The sequence below is a fragment of the Centropristis striata genome, chromosome 6 (genome assembly GCF_030273125.1).
Source record: "Centropristis striata isolate RG_2023a ecotype Rhode Island chromosome 6, C.striata_1.0, whole genome shotgun sequence".
In the NCBI taxonomy this organism is placed as follows: Eukaryota; Metazoa; Chordata; class Actinopteri; order Perciformes; family Serranidae; genus Centropristis; species Centropristis striata.
Genome location: NC_081522.1, coordinates 31,698,954 through 31,721,310, shown reverse-complemented (window position 1 = coordinate 31,721,310; position 22,357 = coordinate 31,698,954). Strand labels below are relative to the sequence as shown.

Sequence of the window (22,357 nt, the reverse complement as noted above, 5' to 3'; positions counted from 1 at the left end):
ATATATTTGTATTGATTGAGATACTGTATATAAGAGTATTAAAATGTCCAATCCATAAATATTAACAGGAATCATCTTGCAAAGTGATATTTAAAATATTTGTCTCTATTGCATGAATTGACTGCTTTTTATTTCTCACTGTGTGGTTTGGTATCAGCTTGTCACCACATGGTTAGGGACCATTACAGTTCCATCTAATCATCTTATCTTTTCTTTTTTTTTCTCTCTCTCTCAGTCTCTCTAACTCTGTCCTCATTCTTTCCCTTTCTGTTGCTCCATCTCCCCCTCTTCCACTCTGCTCTTCTCTCTATCTGCATGCCACGCTCTGTATTAATATTTCAGGGACTTATCTGTGCTTCAATAGGTGTGTGTGCCCCCTGAAACTGACAAGAGGCCTGCAGGGAGTCTGATGCATGAGCATGTGTGTGTATGCACTCATGCATAAGAATGTGTGGACCTTAAATGTGTTTATATTGTCTGTGGTCGAGATGAATCTATGATGCTGCTGCTGATTAGAGTTTTGCGTATGGATGCAGTAGAGCTCAACTAGAAGCATTACATGCTGAAATGAGCTGAAAGTATTTATTTAGTGATGACGGACAGCTGGGAGAAAGCAGCAAGGTGACGGATAAGCTGTTTGTCGGCAAACAAACCACAGACAATCCTCGATCTCAGTCTTTAAAATTAGCAGCAGTGTTATCTTCAGTAAATGTAGTCCAAGGGTGTTTTGCTGCCATAAATCCTGAGTAGGGGTAAATATTTGTTGCTGTCAGATAGATTCATGCCTGTAGATTAAAGCCTTTCACTTTATTGTGTCAGACAATTTGTTGCTCAAAGTTGAAGTATGTTCAAATCAAATTAATATCTCAATTGTTCCTCAAATCTATTTGTTTCTGTTTCCATTTGTTTTTTGCTTTTTCAAAAGCTTTTTGTTTTCATATCCAGTATCAAGTTGAGCAACTATTAGTTAAATCTCAAGTCCATTGAGACATTTAACACTTTAATAATTTCTCCACTCTCTAATGTAACACAGGAAGATAAATGAAGGTATTTCAATCTGTGAATAAAAAAATCCTAGATATTTATTTATTTATTTATTATTTAACCTTTATTTAACCAGGAAATATCCCATTGAGAATAAGAACCTCTTTTTCAAGGGAGCCATGGCCAAGAGGCAGCAAACACAAAATACAGTTAAATATTTACATAAGACACAGACCTTAAACGCACTGTGGGAAACAAGTGCATATTGTGGAATTGGCCTCAATAATAATATTCTAATATTACAGTTTGTAGAAAGACAAAGGAGACTGCATGTTAGATCTGAGACATGTATTGTGTTGTGTTACCTTTGCCAGGGTTTAATTAAATGTGCATTAAGAGTCAGAGTGAAATCCCTCAGTCCCCACATAGAAAAGCAAGTTCTGTCAATGAATTGAGTTGACATCGATAGTGAATAGAAGTCTTTGGGTCATTAAAGGCCAGAGGTGAGTTTGGGGCATTCTGACAGTTTTTACACATTGTTACACTCAGGCAAACACACACACACACACACACACACACACACACACAGGGGGGATAAATGTTGAGACTGAACAGCTTTAATTACAGAGCCATCACTGGTTCTCTCTTCAGGGAAACATTTTTTAATTAATATCTCTACCTCTCTTTCCCTCTCTCTCTTTTTAGTGCGTCACTTCCCCTCAAAAGATGAAATTCAGACGTATGCTGCTGACCTCCCACTGCTCTCCAGGTAAATGCATCCATGGGGAAATTATGAGAATGTGTGTGTGTTCTGAGTTAGATTCGCCTGAAGAGAGAGAGAATGAATCCATGTAAAAAGAGCAGCAGTATTGGAACAATAGCAGATTTTTAAAATCATGGGCTTATTTAGTATAACATTCAGGACACAGAATGTAATGGCAAGGTATTCAAAATTTACACATATACTGTACATATAGGATTGATGAAATAATTTCCCTTTCCCATGAAAATGTAAGTACATTTTTGATCAGACATAAACGTAAGTATTATTTCTTTCATTTTTTCTTCCTAAATGCCTCTTTTTTTCACACCAAACCCGGCAACAACCAAGCAGTCAGGACTTTAAAAAAGACACAAAATTATTAAAAAAAGACACAGAATTATCAAAAAAAGACACATAAATATTAAAAAAGACACAAAATTACCAAACAAAGACACAGAATTACCAAAAGATTTCAGATTTTAGGGGGTTATTTTAAAATCACCCATAGGTTTTCCAGGCGTTTTAGGCCTAAATGGGTTAATAGAATTCTCATTAAAAAAAATAAATCACTGAAACACTCGGTCGAGACCTACAAACATGCAGTACGAGAGACAACCAGAACAACCACCAGAAGACCCAGAAAAATCAGTCAAGGAATTCATATCCAAGCAGCTTCAACTGCCCAGCGAGACGGTCAACAACATTACATTCCAACGTTTACACTGAGTGGGACACAAGAACACAAGATACATCCAGTTGTTGCAAATTTGAACACTATGAAAAAAAGAACTGGTTCAACAACAGGACAGGCAACTTAAAGGAAATGGCCTCACTGACCAGTATCCAAAATAACTAAAATAAATAATACACAAACAACTTTTTCCGATCAGAAAACAGCTGTTAAAGGAAGGGGAAAAAAGCCATACGCTCAGTGGAGAAATTATACCTGGATGAACAGTTCCAGACAGTTCCAGTACACACACACACACACACACACACACACGCACACACCAGCCTACTTCTATTCCCTCTCCCTCTCTCTATTGCAAATATCAAGTATTAACTACCAAACCTAATAATGGATTATTATACATATATTACTGCACCTAGGGCTCACAGGACTGTGCCCCACATAATCACTACCATTTTTTTCTTAAATGTGTTTTGTTGTTTAGTAGAAGAACTAATACCACACTGTAAAATTACTCCACTACAAGTAAAAAAAAAAGTACAAAAGTATCAGCATCAAAATGTACTTAAAGTATCAAAAGTAAAAGTACTCATTATGCAGAGTGGAACCACTCCGATTGTTTGTTCTAATGTTATTCTTAAAACATTATTAGATTATTATTATTGATGTAATTTACTTTAATAAAGGTAGGGCTCATTTTAACTAGTCAATATACTGTAATGAGGTTTAATTTAAAAAAAGATGTCGAATCACTTTAATTGCATCGTGTTTTTTTATGTTAAATCTCGACCTGAAAAGTAACTAAAGGCTGTCAGCTAAATTTAGTGGAGTAAAAATATTTGTCGCTAAATGTAGTGGAGTAGAAGTATAAAGTTACATAAAATGGAAATACTCAAGTAAAGTACAGGTCCCTCAAAATTGTACTTAGCTACAGTACTTGAGTAAATATACTTAGTTCCTGTTTTACCACTGACTAACAGACACCACTTAGTGTTACTTTTTAACTCACACACACACTAAAATGCATGAACAGAGAAGCCTGACTTCAGTCTTACATCAGAAGGTCAGGATGCCATTACTCCACTATATTATTACACCACAAATAGCTGTTTACTGCTATTTTATGAAACTGTGGGTGTGTTCAAGACAAGTTGTGCAGAAATATGCATATGCACTCTCCATCAAATCCACATGGATCTGCTAGAAAAAAGCACGAGTGAAATTGCAGTGATTTGCATGTAACCACACACCTTAATGGCTTCTGATGTCTGTAAGCTCTTTACTGCAGCACAGGAAGTTTTGTGATTAGAGTGCGTTCAACTGAGTAATTAGCATGATCACTGATAGCTATAATTGCAGACAAAAGAAAGGGAATACAAAACCAACAGAAAATCCAAGCAAGATGATTACAGTACCACCCACAATGTTTTGACTGACAGGCAGTGTCTTGAAAAGTGCAAAAGCGCCACTTAGAGAGCACACAACACAAAACAGAAAAAGGAAGAATTTAAAGGATCATCACTTTAACAATGACTCGTGACTGAGGATGCTTGTTTACGTTTGATATCAAAGAACAACCTCAGTGTCTGGTAGCTGCGAAGAGAGGCGCAGCGTGAACATCAGGTACATCAAATGAACTGCGTCTAATGAGATGCATCCCAGCTGGCGGCGAATTGAGCCGGAGTGCTGAGTAGTAATGAGAGAGATGACCACAGGTTCATGAAGGGGAAGCGTGGGTTCACAACAAGAAGCTGCCTTGGAAGGCTGCCAAGACGTCTGGAGGCTGGAGAGGGGCAAGGAACGAACAGCAGGCACATCAAAGCCTGCAGCCGGCTGCGAGACACGGCTTATATGGAACGGATAGCTAATGCTGCTCCATTGATAAGAACAGCAACACATTGTTGGGACAGAATACTGTGTGCAGTAGTAAGAAATAAACCATGTCTCTAAAAGCTCCTTCAATATCAGTGGTTAGGAGCATTGCATTACAATTGCTCTTAGCTTTGCCTTGGTATTAGATAGTAGGGCTGGGCGATATGGCACAAAAAATGATCACGATATATTTTTTCATGTCGTCCGATCTTGATTAACATGTTTTTTTTTTGATTGATTTTAAACTGCTACTTTTAAAGAATCTGTACTGAAAACTAAAGAGACTAGAGATTAGTTCAATATTTTATTAACATACGAAGTAAATAACAAGGCCATTAAATAAAGATGAACATGGAAAAATAGAAAAACATTTTTACTCGACAGTACAATAAATGTAGAAAACTACAGAATACCACATCATCACTTGAATGGTACTTCTTCAAACGACAGATTTGTGGTTGTTAGAAAGCCCATGGTGTTAATGTTAATGTAAATTGTTTATTGAACTAAGTTCCAGTCAATAATAACTTTGTTGTTGTTTCATTTGTCCCAAGCTCTGAATGCACCATAGCTGTTTCGATGCTATCTAATGCACCATACCTGTGTGTGAATTGCCATGCCATGAAGTGCCTTCAGCTGCAGTCTACCAAAAAATCCAACAGGGGGCGCTGACAGCGGTTGCAGAACCATTTGGGTCCTATCTATCCCAATACAAAACGAGTCAACTTCTCACTTGATTTATTACCTCAGAATTTTTTTTAGGCCAACGCTATGGTCTCAATCACTAGTAAAAAATCTTCAAGACAATATGATGTTTATATTGTAAATAATGGCTCCATTTAGAAGAAAATATAAGATAAAGAATCGTATGATATGGGTCGTGGCTACCTTTGATTGACAGATGGCTAACAAGGCGAGCCATCATCAGGAGAGAAGAAAAGCAATGCATATCCTCGGCAACGAGTCAAGAATGTTTTTTTTCTCATAACTTTGACCCTTTCACACTGTTTTTTCACTAAATGACAGTTTTTTTAAACATTTTTTTCATTAAAAATGTTCAGCGTTTGGTTGGACTAACAGACACTCCAATGAGTTGCTGTTCAGTTTTCAGGTAAGTAATATACATTTTTGTTTTTTGCTAGTCAAAATTAACATCCCAGTTAATGCTAACATGAATTAGCAGCGGCTTCTCTCAGACAGGTGGAGGTGTAGAGAGGCGTGTAGTCAGTGTTGTCAGATCCCTCTCGCTCCTCCACAGTCCAAATATGGTCTGCTCCAAGTTTTCGGAAAACAAAGAAAGATGCAGACGAGTGTAACGCTGAACTTGATGCTTCAAACGGGCAGTCCACAAACCAACGTGTGACGTCCCAGTGACTATGTCCATTATTTATATACGGTCTATGCTTTCAACCACCCACCCATAGTGCAAGCTTATTTAAAAAAATGGTGCACCAGCTGCTCCAGCAGCCTTGGCAAGCAAAGAATTATTTATTGTTTAATGAAGCACCAGTCAATACCACTAAAATGCTCTTCAGTGGTACAAGCCCCAGCCTATTATTAAATTGTTGGAATAAAAATCTAGAGCGAGCAGAAAACAATCTATAAAAACAAAGGTGGTATGGGTAAACAGCCCTGGGAGGCTGAGTGTGCCATTCTTCGTGTGTTCCTGATTTGTATGAAGAAGGATAGGAGGATGATTTAACAGCAAAGAAAGCAATCTTTACAATCATGCTGGACTGAGAGACATGTGGATCTCGCTGCAGTCTTAATAAGCAGTTTCTGGCAATAAGGAGAGTGATTTTGTTTAACATTGTTTGCTTTCCCTCCCTGTCAGTTGGCATTACAGTATAAGCAGCTTGCATTGCGACATGTACCTGCCAGCTGGCTCGCGGCCAGCTTGTCGGGGGGGACATAAAATGACCTCATACACAAGGAGGTGTTGAAACAGGAATCAGAGACGTGCTTGTAAACTGCAGTGACAGTCAGCGGGGCAAACAGGGTGAGACTGCCAACATGAAAACTGTGATGGAGGTTGTGTTTATTAGATCTGGTAGTGTATATATGGGGGCATGTGTAGACACAAATACACACATGCAGGTGCCTGTCATCAGCATCAGGTCATCATATCTCTCCTGAGAGCTTCAGCATGTGGCTGATTATGAACTCAAAGACTGTCAACACTCATCAAATGGCATACACACATACATAGGGCTGGGCGATATGGCAAAAAAAATGATCACGGTATATTTTTTCATATCGTCCAATCTCTTCATATTGATTTTAAACTGCCAATTTTTAAAACATCTGTACTGAAAACTAAAGAAACTTGAGATTAGTTCGGCTAGTCATGGCTGAACTGCTAATGCTACGTGTCCTGGCAGCAGTGGCAGGCTGTGCAGACTCTACTCGCATCTTCATGCTTTCCGCATAATCACTTGGGTGGTACAATTATTTATTGTTGTTAAAAGCCCATGCTATTAATGTTTCATTAACTTGTTTATTGAACTAAGTTCCATTCAGTAAAAACATTTTTCTCTTTAAGTATTCATATGTACTACGCTGTTGAATGCACCATAGCCATTCCAACGCTATTGAATGCACCATAGCCATTATGATGCTAATGAATGCACCATACCTGTGTATGAACTGCCGTGCTGTGAATGTTAGTTTTCTCTCGATACAGCAACGAATAGATTATAATTTTGTTTGTTCTTTCCCATCATTCACCTGTACCTCCCTGGTTTATTGCTCAAAGTCATGACTGACTTCTATTTCGCTGCCCTCAGCCCCGCGTTTAGCTCCACATTCTCGTAGGCCTGGATGATTATATGATCGGCGATCAGAGTCAACCTTTTCCTGTTCCAATGCAGTTTGTAAGTTGCCGGAGAAGTAAATAGAAAGACCCTGTTTACTTCTCCAGCAACTTACAAACTGTAGTGGAGCAGGAAAAGGTTGACTCTGACCTGCGATCATATAATCATCCAGGCCTACAGGTACATACATAAAAATAGGACATACACATACAACCACTGCTTGCTTTTTTAATGCACAAGTGTCTATATCCTTTACGCAGGGTACTTCTGCAGAAAAGTGTGTGTTTTCTATATATTATATCCATCTTTTATAAAGGAATGCATGACTCAGCCCATCACTTTGGATGTGGTTGACATTGGTGCACCATGTTATAAACCCATAATGCTTCTGAGGCTTTTAGAGTATAACCAGTGTGGAAGTATCTCCACTATGCATTAAGACCGCAGTGCAAGAGATCTGCCGTCCTGAAAGTGCTTAATGGAGTCCATACTTTATAAGTTATAGGGTAGTAGACATCATAGGGAAAATGACAGGATGTCCCTCGGTCCCTGCTGGGAGGTGGAGCAACTGGAACAGCTTTTAAGTCTTCACAAATAACAGGTTGATGTGCAAGCATTTTTAGTTTCTCCAAGTGTAAAAACCACTTAAACAACAAATATCAACAACAGCCCAAAATCTACAGACCTGACCTGATTTGAGTGTAGACTATTGATAAAAGACACGTATTATTGATCCTACCAGTCATGAAGCCAATCAAATAACAGCAACTCAAACTGACTGAACCTAAAAAGTTAATATAAAGCAATATGAGCAACATATTTAAAAAAAATATAAAGATGCCAATTAGGTTAAACTGGCACTCCCATTCAACTGATGAGGAGATTCATCATTCTAAGAACACGGGCTTGAACAGTTCAGCTGTTTAAGAACAACTTCATGAATCTGACGCGCTTCTTAGGAACCTTCTTAAGAACAAATTAAAGAAAAAGGTAAGAAGATATTAGAAGAGGAGGTCCATTGTTGGCAAACAAAGTTTATAGTCACATCTACAAATGCAAGTTTGGACTCTACCATGCAGAGAGAAGGCTATCTATCAAAAACATTCAGAACAATCGTTGTCTTGTCTGTCGTCTCATGAAACCTGTCTGTCAGGTCCACATTTCAAATTGTTTTTGGTTACGTGAATCACGTTTTTGAACGTAATAACTTCACTTCCAGCATTTACATTTATTTACTGTTTAAACTTTCTTTTATAACGCCTTACCAGGAAGTTTTTTTTACCCTAAACCTAGGTCAGTGGTTTTATAACATAAATTCACAAAAACTGCAGCCTTTTTTTTTACAGCTGTGAACCTTACGTGTACATATAATGACATGTGTGCTATTTTTCGAACGCTCTGCTGTACCGCTAGCAACGAAATGTGAGCTGATATACGTTATGCGTTGTAATGGGTGTAACTTCTTGCATATTTCCATTGGTAAGTCATCAAATTCTCTTCATTCATTGATAATGTATAAATTACAAACTAGTTAAGTATCGTCATCTCCTCTAACTGTGGATCTCAACAACTTTGCAGTATAAGAGGATCTAGCTTCAGATGTTTCTATGTGGTAAATATTTTAATTGTAGCGTTGCCATGCTGATGTTGGCATTTAGCTCGTAGCATCACCATGCTCCAACATTCATGTATGTAGCAATTGTTGATGATTTTATTCACGTGCCATTGCAATGTTTTTTAAATGTTATTGTCATTTATCAAGAAAAAAATAAATATTTTGCCGTTTACAGCTTCTCAAATATGAGGATATTTCAGTTAGAAAAAACAGGACAATTTGAAAGCACAATTTTTTTTATTTTTAGATTTTATCAGCTGAATTTTTAATCATTCGGGTATAAATATGTGTATTTACAAAGTCTGCAATCTGTGAATCTCCATCACTATTGATATTGTGGCAATAGTGCTGAGTGGCATTACTGACAGAGACATCATATGTGTTCTGCAGTGGAGGAGACAGATACTGATGTATCAAGTTCCTACAGCACGAAGAAGAAAACGTCTTGCATTATGATGCCTTTGCCTCACTACAGAGATCTCCAGTAATTAATGCACACAGGTGGCAGGTCATTTTAACTCCGACTCTCCCTTCTTCTTTCACACTCTTCTTCACACTAACGCTCTCTTTCACAAATGCATAATAAGTTAATTTAGTAAAAATAGACTTAACGGGCAGATTCAATTACCGCCTTGCCAAAGTTACAGATACGGCGTCAGAGATGACAAGATTAGCTTTCAGCTGAAACGGCACCAAGCAGTGATTAGAGCTTGGACGTCTACTGCAGGGAAAGCATACAATTATAGGTCCACAGTGACATTTAGTTTTAATTCAGCTCAGTTGAAATGAAATCATTTGAGGAAAAAAACCCTTTTCCCTGTAACATAGACAATGTGAATAGAATGGTTGGCAGGAAAACCACAGCAAAATGACAAAAAAAGTTTTGAGTGAAAAAAAAGGAGCAGTGAAAGGAAAGAAAGTAATTTATTGTTTTACTGTTGCGTGGTGGAGATTCTTTTAAGGAATAATTTGACATTTGGGAAAATGCACTAATTTCCTTTCTTGCCAAGAGTTAGATGAGAAGATTCACTCTCAGATATGTGTGTTGGAGTATGGATTCAGGAGGCGGTTAGCTGACTGACCTTTAGCAAGGTTCTTTGTGGTGTATTTGTAGTATATAGCTTGTTTTTCATGTTTGTATATTTTCTAGTTGTTTTACAATGTTCTGATGCTTTTATTTTTTATTTTGTGAAATTGAAAAAGAGTGCTTTGATATCCAAAAATTCATTCATTTTCTTCTGTATGCGTATAAGTGGCTATTTTTGTAATTATTAGTAAAAGTGTTGCTAGTGCTAATGTTGGCTATATTCCCTCCTAGCTCTTACGGTGAATTCATAAGGTGGAGCTATGGTTGAATAAATAAATCTTGTGAAACTTCAGTTAAAGAGTTGACCGTCATTCAGCCAGGAATGCCACACTGAGCATAGCATAAAGACTGGAAACACGTGGAAACTGCTAGCCAGGCTGTGTCCAAAGGTAATCATCGATCATTTCTTTGCCAGGCACAGTAACCTCCTGGATGTTTGCTTTCACTGCGAGGTCGCACCAGCAGGTTGTACAGGACAGAGCCAGGTATAATGCTAAGCATCTTCTGGCTTCTGGTTCCTTAGTGAATGGATACATTTGAGAGGGGTATTTTAATTGTCATCCAACTCTTGGCAAGAATTTTTTGGAATGTTAAACTCTGTGTTAAGCCTTTAAAGTCACAATAAATAATAATAAAAATGTTATTTTCCATTTTAAATCCTGTGTCCTTGTGTTGATGTTAAAAAAAAAACAGTATCAGAGTTTTTCAAATCAAAATTCCTGTCCTGTCCTTTCTCTTCTTGTAAAACCAATTGTTTCATTCATCATTCATTAACCTATCCGCTCTCAGGTCTCGGGGGGCTGGCATTGGGCGAGAGGCGAGGTACACCCTGGACAGGTCGCCAGACTATCACAGGGCTGACACATAGAGACAGACAATCATGCTTTCATTCACTCCTATGGGCAATCTAGAGTTACCAATTAAACCCAAGTGCATGTTTTTGGACCGTGGGAGAAAGCCGGAGTACCCGGAGTGAACACACGCTGACACGGGGATAACATGCAAAGTATAAGAAGTGTAAAGCGCTTTGAGTTGTTGCTAGGACTAGAAAGCACTAAAAAATGCAGACCCTGCAATCTTAAGACATTCAAACTTCTGTTCCACAGAAGTCATGTCTTGCATCAGGCCTCAGTACAGTGAAAACAAGAATAGGAAGTAGGGAAAGTAAAGTCAAATTTGTTACCTTGGCAAACAGAGCCCCCTTGGCAGCCAGTGCATCCTCCCCTCTCCCATTGGGGTAGCACTCAAACCGTGCATCCAGGATCGGGTAGCGGCTGGCCAGCAGCAGTCCACTGTTCAGGAATTTGAACCTTGAGCAGCAGCCTTTCCAACCATACCGGCCAACATCAGTCAGCACGTAGGGGAAGTAGCGGTGCAACTGCCGCCGCAGTCTGTCCGTCGATCCGTGGTCGAACACTTCCTGTAGAGCCAAGAAATCCAAGTTGGCGGGGAAAAAGGCAGAGATCTCATGGTCGAATGTCTCGTCTCCGTGGCGACGTTTTCGTCCCGGGCGCTTAAAGATTGACGTGCGAGGGACGTGAGAGAGAGTATTGTTAGAAGATATCCCTATGCCACCTTCACCCCCATGGTAACGAGCAAGGGATTCCCTGGAGGCAGTCATGCTGCCTGTGTCTCCCCCTGCCTGCTCCCCAGGCCGATGGTTCCCTGTTTTGGCCTCCTCCTCCTGTGGGTCTGGCTCTGGGGCACTGATACTTATTTGAACCCCTGAGGTGTGAAGGGGGCAGTCTGAGGATTGTTTTGTCTGGGTCCCTTCCCCATGCATGGGACAGTCATGATGGCTTTGGCCACTCTGAGCCCCCGTAGAATGCATGGGGCAGTGTGGAGGTTCCCCTGAGGTGTGAACGGGACAGTCCGAGCTGCCGTTAGTCTCTGCAGAGTGGGAGTGAAGGGGGCAGTCTGCTGTCGCGTCTCCTCTGTCTGTGTGAAGGGGGCATTCAGAGGAACCCTGGTCTCCTGCAGAGGGGTGAACAGGGCAGTCGGTGGCACCTGAGGGGTGAATTGGGCACTCGGTGAGGGGTTCGGTTTCGGTGTCAGCTGGGCCATTGGTGGTGTGTGTTTGGTCTGGACGCTGGTCTAGAGAGGAGGTACGGCGGAAACCTGTGGCAAGGCTGCTGAATGATGCCGCACTGATAAAAGGAACAGAGAGAAAGATGTATTGGTTTGATTGATATTAACCTTTATGCCACACATCACATCACATCCCCTGGTAGTCACAAAGCTCCATAATATAACTGGCAAAAGAATTTCATCGATCAGCCTACAATGGGAAAAGGGCTGAATTTGGTGGAATACAGTGAAAATGTCAAATATTGCAAATTTTCTTCAAAATGAAATGCTGTCATTACAGAATGCATGGTTTTATACCGTAATGTAGTAAGATTTAAAAAATGTGGTTTGAATGGAAAACAATGAAGCATTTTTGGCCACAAAGGCAAACATAAAAAATACTAATGCAATCAAATCAATTTTGCCACTAATCTTTGACATATCAAAGACTCTAATTACCACAAAAAACCCAGCTCCCTACTATTTATTGTTTGGAAAATAATTTTTTGTGTTTTTTTGGAAGACGTTATGAAATAATTCAAATACACAAACTGACACATAAATGGTTAAAATTCTGAAAATGATTGAATGTTTGGTACTTTGAATAAGTCTGAAGTTGTCTAGAAACAAGCTCTCCTCACCTGATGGAAGTATTGGTCGGTGAGTCGATGTAGATTTTAATCTGAGGACGACTGGCACCGTTGCGGATCCTCTTCCCCACCTCCCTGGCTCTCCTATGTGTGTCTGACAGATTGTTAAACCTGGCCAGGGAGTCGGGCAGCAGGCATACGTTGGCACTGCAGAAACAGAAGCTTCTGCCCTGTGGCCTCCATTCCCCGATGCCAACACCCCCCGGCCCAGCCTGGCCCTGCTCGGCCTGGTGTTTGTCTGGTCTGCACGAGGTAAGCAACAAAATAATATATCAAGTCAAACAGAAGCTCTGGACCACACAAATAGCCCTCAATAATATATCAAAAGAACAGATGAATTCTAGGAAAACAGGTTATATTCACTCTCTGGTTGAGGGTTAGCGCTTAGGGATGGGCGTTTGGAAGAAACCTGCCAACTCGAGCATCTATAACGTTAACGATCAATTAATCGATGAATCGGCATAATGTATGTATACAACATGCATACAAACAAAACAGAAGATGGGCAAAACAAAAGATATATATATATATATACATATATATATATATATATATACATACATATATATATATATACATACATATATATATATATATATATATATATATATATATATATATATATATATACATACAGTACTATGCAAAAGCCTGTTTTGATAATGGACGCTTTTATTTTGATAGGACGAAAAGAGACATGATCTTGTCGATTGTAAAACTAACTCAACTGAGGTGATAATATAAAGATAACGTCAATCAATGTTCAATGTTTTATGTTTTAGCCCCCGAAGAGGCATGAGGTTAGTTTTCACAGTAATCTTGCATATCTAAGTGTGTTTTGTGTTTAAATAAGTTTTGGATTAAATTAAACTGAGTAATTCATGCTAGCAAGGTTTGATACAGTAAGGTAGTTTTGCTCAAATTAATACTCTTGTATTTCTTTGTGTTTTATAATTGGTATTGCAACTTCCAGTTTGCAAACTCTAGCTTTATCCAACTTCATTCTACGCTCATTGGCTTCGATCATCAATTATTATACCCATCCCTAGTTATCAGTAAAAGTATCAAGATTAGCCGCTGTTGGTAAAGACACTTATATATTGTGGCGGAGTTATGATAAGGAAGCTCTTTTAGAAGATTTTAGACACGCCCAAAAAATCCTGAACACAGAAATGGAGAAGAACAGTTTAATGCTGTAACTCCAAAATTCAGTTATATAGTTTTAAGTCTTTGTACGTGTTTTCAGCTATTGTGTTGTGACTTGTAAAATATGTTTTCATACGAATCTTTTGTCTACTTTACCCCAACTTTAAATAAATATGTCTGCACACAGACACATGCAGGCACAGACACGTGTTTTGGTAATCAAACACCCATTGAGAACTGATTGAGCCTAGCACCCAAGAGCCAGAACAATGAGAAAACTATTTACAGTAGATAATGACTCCATTTACTGCATCTTGAAACCTCCAAACCTCGGGAACAACAGGCACTGTAGATACAAAATGAAGCATGACTCTGCAACTGAATGGCTTGTTTTCCACCTCAAATAGATTCAGAAACCCACTTTGGTGCGTAATTTTGGAGAAAATTGACAATGAAACAGCCAGTGTGAAAATCAGAAGACCAATGATGCAGAAGTAAATGGTGTGTTTATTCAATGAGGTGTAAGACGAGTGCATACTGACCTCATTTACACCTGGCATGTGTCTGTATCCAGATTGTATCTAGATATGATTGGACCTGATTGCATTTACACCTGATATTAATGTGTCTCCAGTGTTCACACTGAGGTCTGATTAAGATCTGTTCTCCAGCTCATGTGGGACGAATATAGGCCTACAATTTTTACATTTCACCTAAAGCAGCACATGGTGGTGGAGAGCTGCTGCTCAAAGTGCAGCTGTAGATTTACAGCCTATAGTAGAGATAGGTCATGGTTATTTGAGAGTAGTGACAGACTCCCATTCAACAAGCTAGTAGCACAAAGAGGCCAACTACCAGTAAGTAAAAGCAGCTGTAGAGTCAGCATTAATTCAAAACTCACTCTGTCAATGAAGGATATAATTCGTCAGAACCACAGTTGGAACAGGGGAAACACGATCTAGTCAAGACAGTTCTGATGAGTTTTATTAGTTTCTGTGCAGTTTGACTATAGTTTGTTTACAATGAGTTATGCTGGTGTTAGTTTGTTAAAAGAGAGAAACTTGATTTCAGAAGCTGTTTGGTTGTATTTTCCTGTTATTTGACCAAAACCCCTTCCCCCGAACGCTTCTTGTCCAATCATACCTTAGCAACCATTACTAACAGAAGAAGGTCCGTCAAGCTTTGGCTCTGAGCAACATGTGGCACAGTGTGCATATGGGATTTGTAAATCTGACACCAGGTACCCTAAGAGTTAAGCAGGACGAGTCGTTTTTTGCCCTGTGGAAGAGCCCTCTCCCAACTTAATATCACAAAGATCAAAAACACACATAAATTAAGGTGCGAGCTAACATGAGTTAACTAACGATTGTCTAGCTGTTAGATGAGACAACCAAAACTGGATTTAACAGTTATGGCTCCTGTCAACTAGTGCAAAACTAGTCCAAAAAACTGATGTTAATGACAGCGTCTGTTGTTTATACTGCTGTTTACTATTTATTGTTTTTTTGCTATCCACTTTGCTGGTGTAATACTTGAAATTTCCCCGTTGTGGGACTATCTTAATCTTAATCTCAAAATCAGCACGCTAAAATAGCTAGCAATGTTGCTAGGAGCTTTACATAATACAGGGCTGTATAGCTAGCGTCACTGAATCCCACATTGGCCGGCTTTTGGCTAACATTCGATCAAAATTTGACATTAACTATAATAATAATAATAATAATAATAATATAAATGGTCATGTTGTGTTTCCAGTTAAGTAAGTGGTGTGAAATTAGAGTCTATCTTCTTATCTTCAAACCGCATATCGTTTTAAATGTATACGTTAGCCTCGGGTTTACCAAAGTTGACAAAAAGGACGCTAACGCCAGCAAATTAGCCTAGCGTTATCCTTTTTAATGGATCGGTCACTTTCATCTCCTCGCTGTAAAACAAAAGGGGCTGCTGATTTTTTTTTACTTGTAATGGAGTCATTTCACTATGTGGTATCAGTACTTTTACTTTAAGGGATCTGAATACTTCTTCCACATGTTAGAGATTAATAAAATTAGCAGTGGTCTGCATTATGACCTTCAGTAAAATGCTGCTTAGAGGTGTATCTGGCGGGACATTGGAACACACATTTTATGTGCCAGACACAGCACACAGAAATAAGGAGTATCAACAGAAAGGACATAGCCTACTGATAACGCTTTGCACATTGCCACATATTTTGAGGGCAAGCAGATAAAAAACTAAAGCACTCTTTGTACTCCTATTCAAGGCCACGGGCCCAGGTGGAGATATATACTGATGAACACTAGACAAGATACAGTAGTGTGCTGTTAGCTTTTTTCCTTCCACAGGGCGGTGACCGGAAGCTGAAGCACCAGGAGGCTAGGACTAGCCTGTGTGCCAACGTAATGGGCGGGCCGAGTCTAAACCATGGTGCTGCCCCAACAGTTTTGACCAATCAGATAGTTGCACATTCATATTATAAAACTCTGTGTAAAAGTAAGTTAGGGATCCTTTTCTGGGAGGTGGTTACAGCTAACTGCTTAGCAGCCTGTGATTTCTGAACAGAGAAGGTCCATGTACATGCTCACTCTTTCATTACTGTCTTAAATAAATAGTCAAAAGGATTTTACTCTCCTCTCATCTGTTCTGCAAAAAAACGAACTCTAACACAAAACTGGATGTAAGAACTTTAATATGCTTGAAAATGTATTAAATTTGTTTTTAACATATCCCCCAAGTCTAGTCGCTAACAGCTGTCCTTGAAAGTTGTGCTCTCCCTGGCATCCAGGCCTGTCAGAGGCTGGTGTTGGTAGTTGTTGTACTATCCGGATTGAAAACAAATCTAACAAGCACTATCTGAAGACATATAATAATGCCAGGTGTAAATGGTGCAATCCATGACTGATCACATAAAATACTGCAGTGTTTTTACTCAAACTTCCATGATTAGCACACAGGCAGGAGATATATTTACTAAATGCCTTATTTGTTACATGGATTGAAAAGAAGAAGTAAGAAGCATTTAATATATATCAAAAACTAAAACGCTGTAACACTTCACCAAGGTCCACACTAACCTGCGGTAGGTGTACAGGTAGGGCTGGCGGACAGCCTGCAGGGGAGCCCAGATGATGAAGCCCAGCAGGGCGAAGGGCAGCGAGGCGAAGAGGAGGAGCAGATAAAGGGGTGCAGATATCAGCACACACAAGGTGAGGAAGGAGCAGGGATCCTGGGAGCGTTGGCGCTTCTCCAGCGATGTGGCCACGCAGGAGGCGAGCAGCCGGTCCAGGAGCCAGTAGCAGGGGAACACCAGGCTCCACGACAAGCCATCCAGGAAGTGCAGACAGGCACTGGAGTAAGGGGTGGTGTGGAGGACCATCTCTTTCTTTCTTTCTCTCTCTTTCTTGTAACTTTCTCCTCACCATGCACGCTATGTCCACACCCACACACACACACACACACTTTAAACAAGCAAACACAAATCTGTCGCAGAATTCACATCAACACAAATAAATAGAAAATAAATCAGACTCAAATGTAGACCCTCCCCCTCCTTGGAGAGAGGTATACTACATGGTTTGGGTGATTTTTCTTGTCGAGCTTGTCCGTCTCAGCGTCACTACCACTCCCTCAGCAATCACACCCTCTACAGGGCGGGTCCAGGAGCACAGTGTGGAGGTAGGGGGTATCCATGATGAGTGCTTTTCTGTTGATGGTGGATCTATGACTGCACATCACCGTTTCCTCAGGACCTGGAGAACAAAGGTGAGGGGGAGAGAGAAAGGGCAGGAGGTCAGTGACTGACTTGGTCTGATGCAGTGGTGGAAAGTAACTAAATACATTCACTCAAGTGTTGTACTGAAGTACAATTTTGATGAAGTTGTACTATTCCCATTTAATGTAACTTTATACTTCTACTCCACTACATTTTTAGGCAAATATTGTACTTTTTACAGCTTCAGTAACTTTTCAGTTCGAGATATAACATGAACATGACAAATTTAAAGTGATTTGACAACTCATAATAGTATATGAAGAAGATAAAATGAATCATACCCTGAGAAAATTAAAACACTGCTTACATAAATGCATCAATATTAATAATAATCCAATAATATATTTATAATATATAAACAATCTGAGTGGGTTTATTTTACATAGCAAATACTTTTACTTTTGACACTTAAAGTACATTTTGATGCTGATACTTTTGTGCTTTTACTTCAGTTAGTTTTGATTGCAGGACTTTTACTTGTAGTGAAGTAATTTCACAGTGTGGTATTAGTACTCTTACTTGAGTACTTGACAAGTACTCAGACTTGCACTTTTTTCAACACTGCCAGCACGATGAACCTTGTAAATTTGCATAATTGTGAATCCACAGGCAAAAATAAGTGAATTCTGCTCTTGCCTGTCAAACCTTTAGTTTATTGAATAAATGTAGTTCACTGAGATTCAATGTTTGCAGAATAACTGAATTATATATCTATATCTGTATCTGCCTGATTACTTCAACATAAAATGTCACACTGTACAAATGTTGCTCAGTCATTTAGGGGCGAACACCCAATGCTAGACTGAACACAGTTAAGTAGGAATGAAACACTGTGTATGCTCGATTGGAGAAAACTTGACGGAAACCTCCATTGAGACATACAAGCATCCCATTGGCTGCTATCATTATTCATCACCTGTGTCAAGTTTTCCTATGTGACAATACTCATCAGGATCCCCTTTTCACAATCAGAGTTATATTGTATGTTCACAGTGCCTTGCAAAGGTAAACTATTATATGAACCAACACACAATCATTAATGTTTCACAACACTGTTCATGTCTCAGCTTTCTGCTGTTTGGTTTGATTGAAACGCACGGTGCAGAGCTGCCAACTCACACACTGACAGTGAGAGTCATGCTATTGTGTCACACGTCCTTTTTCTCATGCAGAGAAAAACAAGCCTATAACTGATAACATATCTATAACTGGACGCTTTCATGTGAGTAACAGCTTACCTGCACACGCATATTAACCTGTGTGATCACCTGCGATCCTGGATGACATTACTGTCTTTATGAGGCTGTAGTGGGCTTTGTTTTAAAGCTGGACCAGTATCATGAAACTAGTGTCGCTTTCAAAACCCAAGTCCATTTGGTTAGTCTGAATCAGAGTGGAATTTACAAATCTGATTTCCTTTAATTGGTTTGGATTCTGGTCGGATTACGTTCACAGTGGAATCGAACCACACTTGGGTCTGTTTGTAATCGGACCGAGACCCTCTTTGCAAGTGGTCTCGGACTGGTTGTTTTGGTCCGCACCAGAGTATGATTGGAGCGTTCACAAGCAACCAAACGAACTGTAACAAGGGTTTAACCACACCAGAGTTCGATTAAAATGGACTAAACGTTGGATTGTGAAAGCGCCCTAAAAGACCTGAGGCATCTTGTGGTACCAACCATGTCATGCTAGCTTGTTGTGATGGTGGCTTAACAATGCTCCAAATTTAGGCTATAGCATCAGAATGACCGTCATATAGTCACATCATAATGCTCAACCCAGTTTCCAGAGAAGAATGGGTTGGGGTCTGGGTTGTAATGTTCTAAGCTTTTATACACTTGTACGTATACAAGCTAAAAATTTGAATGGCTGCCTAACCAAAACACAATGCTTATTCAAGACTGAAAAACTTGACACAGTGCTGACCTGCATTCAAAACTAAGAATTAGCAGTCTGGCTAGTCAACACACAGGCTAACTATTGCCTGTTGGGGTGGAAGATTTGATTAACAAACTACTGTCACAGAGTATATCATTCAATGTAAACTAAATTTCATCATACAAAATTTGTACTATAATGGGTGTAGTTAGGTAGTTGTCAATAACAGCTAACAGATATGGTAAACGCAGTGGAGTAAGCTATAATGTTAATGTTGAAGTTCTTAATGAAGTACTACAGTAACAACAGAAATGATGCTTCTGACACATTTTAATAATTAAGCTCCTCTTTTAATAAGGAAATTGGCCGTAGAAATATTTCATGAGTACAGGAAATAAATGGTCACAAAAATTAATACAATCAATATGGTACTAACCATAACTAACCATTACAACCCATAAGATCTTATTTCCTTTCTACCCATAGATAACCAGTCCTTGAATGCTTTCCAACCGACTATAATACCAACACTAGCCACAATGAGTAGAATCAATTCCAGCAGCCTGAATAAATAATGAATAGATTAATTAATTCATGACAACAGACAGGGCTTAAGGAAGACACAATGAGAGCGTTGACCTCAGTGTAACCTCAAATACCTCACAGGGACCACCAGAGCAACAGCACAACAAACTCAAAGTTTCAAGTCTACAGCATGACATAATGACCCAATAATCCACCAGACCACACAGCTAAACTCACCATATGTTATATGCACAATGCTTTTATACCCTTATTAAAACATGCAGTAGGTAAAGGCAGTGTGTCCAATAACACTGTTGATTGACTAGTAACAACCTGGCCATGTCAGTCTACATGTCAAAGTATCCGTGGGCAAGATACTGAGCCCCAATTTGCCCTGATGGCTGTTCCATGTATGTACTGATGAGTTTACTGATGAGCAGGTGGCACCGTGTATGTGTGAAATGGGTGTAGTACTTGTAGTACAAAAGCAGTCCTTTTACCATTCAGAAACTTATTAAAAGAGCAGTGACGTTAAATGAGCAAGATAATGATGTTTATGTGTTTACCACATTGTCCCAATTAAAAAGGATGTGACAAGGGAAATGGTAGAGGTGGGGGAAAAATCGATACAGCATAGTATCGTGATACTGGGATCATAGCAAGTTGTTGAAATAAAACCGCAAATTTAGGCTTTTTTTTATGTTTCATTAAAAAAAAAAAAAATCCAGAGCAGAGAAGCTTAAAGTTGAGGGAAGTTTGATAAAATGCTGCAGTTGTTGTCGTCCATACATGTTTGATATCAGTTCAGTTCAGTTTGACTGAATACTTTGTTGGTCAGTCTGTGGGTTTGACGTGGGGGCTCTGCTGATTCACACCTCCAGTAAATGGACTGCACTTATATGTTGCTTTTCTCGCCTTTGTGACCACTCAAATGCTTTAACAATACAGACAGCGCTCAAAAGTACAATATTTGCCTAAAAAATGTAGTGGAGTAGCAGTATAAAGTTACATTAAATGGAAGTAAAGTAAAAAGTAAAGTACAAGTACCTCAAAATTGTACTTAAGCACAACACTTGAGTAAATTTACTTAGTTACTTTCCACCACTGCAAAAAAAACCCTGTTACACAGGCTCATCCCTTTAACAGCACATCTATATCAGAACAACAATAATCGCTGTTGCCTAGTAATTGTTTGTGCAGAGCAGAACAGTTGCCTGTTTAATAAGCTGACCCACTTGCCACAAGCTAGTGACCGACTTCTTCTGGTGCTGGTTGACTAGTTGACCGGGTGAGAGAGACAAAAAAAGACCCGCTGACTCACCAGTACATCCAACTGACATGACTGCTTCCAGATGACTGACTGACAGGCAGACTGTTTTATTGTCTGAACGGCTTAGTGGCTTGACGCATGATTGTCTGACAGATTAGCAGGTCGACAGTCAGTGCCTTTAAATATAGCCTCCTGGCAGTCTGCGATGTTGGACTCAGGAATCAGGTTATGAACCCTGTTTACTGTATATTTAACATAGTCTATATGACTTTGATAAGTGGTTTAAACAGTGCTTTTACAAAATACCATCAATGAAATGCTGGTGTCCGTTTAGCATAAACAGAAAACAATGGAGCACCCAGAGAGAAAGAGAGTGACTTAATAACAGCAAACAAACAGAAAGCTTACCTGCCTACATGAACTCTGTCAGACAAATTCATTTTTTGCATGGCATTGTAAGGTGCAATTTGCAGCCTTTTCTTTGTTAAACAGAGCTATTTATGTCTCACCGTTTATGTTTTACCATAAAATACTTCATTCCTTCATTATCCTTCATCGCTTATCTGAACTCGGGTCATGGGGGGCTGGAGCCGATCCCAGCTGACATTGGGCGAGAGGCGGGGTACACCCTGGACAGGTCTCCAGACTATCACTGGGCTGACATACAGAGACAAACAAGCACGCTCTCATTCACCCCTACGGGCAATTTAGAGTCACTAATTAAACCTAAGCGCCCACACTGACAAGAGAAGATCATGCAAGCTCCACACAGAAGAGCTGCATGCCGGAGTCGAACCGGCGACCCTCTTGCTTTGAGGCAAGAGTGCTCAAAAAATACTTGAATAAGTAAAATAAAAAGCCAGTCTGAATCTCAGGGCAGATACATCAATATTTTTCACTTTACTTAACATTGAGAGTGTACAGTCATGGAATAAATGATTAGAACCTTGTTTTCTTCATTTCTTGTTCATTTTAATGCCTGGTACAACTAAAAGTACATTTGTTTGGACATATTTGATGGTTACAACAAAAATAGCTCACAAGAGTTTAATTTAAGAGCTGATATCTAGCCATTTTCCATGGTTTTCTTGATAATAACCAAAATCATTATCAACATCTAATAATTTTTTCCATGACTGTATTTATGCTGCATTCCTGTGGTGTTTAAATAGTCAGGAAAAATTTGTTCCCAACGACGAAAATCGAAAATTCATGAGAACATCC

At 39.4% G+C, this 22,357-nt stretch overlaps 1 protein-coding gene across 1 annotated transcript in view; it reads right to left on the bottom strand.

Moving 5' to 3' along the window:
- Positions 1-22,357, bottom strand: part of smpd3 (sphingomyelin phosphodiesterase 3) — a 71,261-nt gene that overhangs the window by 19,218 nt on the left and 29,686 nt on the right. Inside the window, exons 2-4 of the mRNA XM_059335170.1 lie at positions 16,763-17,437; positions 12,534-12,785; positions 11,009-11,972 (exon numbers count right to left, since the gene is read on the bottom strand). Coding sequence (XP_059191153.1) covers positions 11,009-11,972; positions 12,534-12,785; positions 16,763-17,064 — 1,518 coding nt within the window. The 5' untranslated portion in view covers positions 17,065-17,437. The remainder of the gene's footprint in view (positions 1-11,008; positions 11,973-12,533; positions 12,786-16,762; positions 17,438-22,357) is intronic.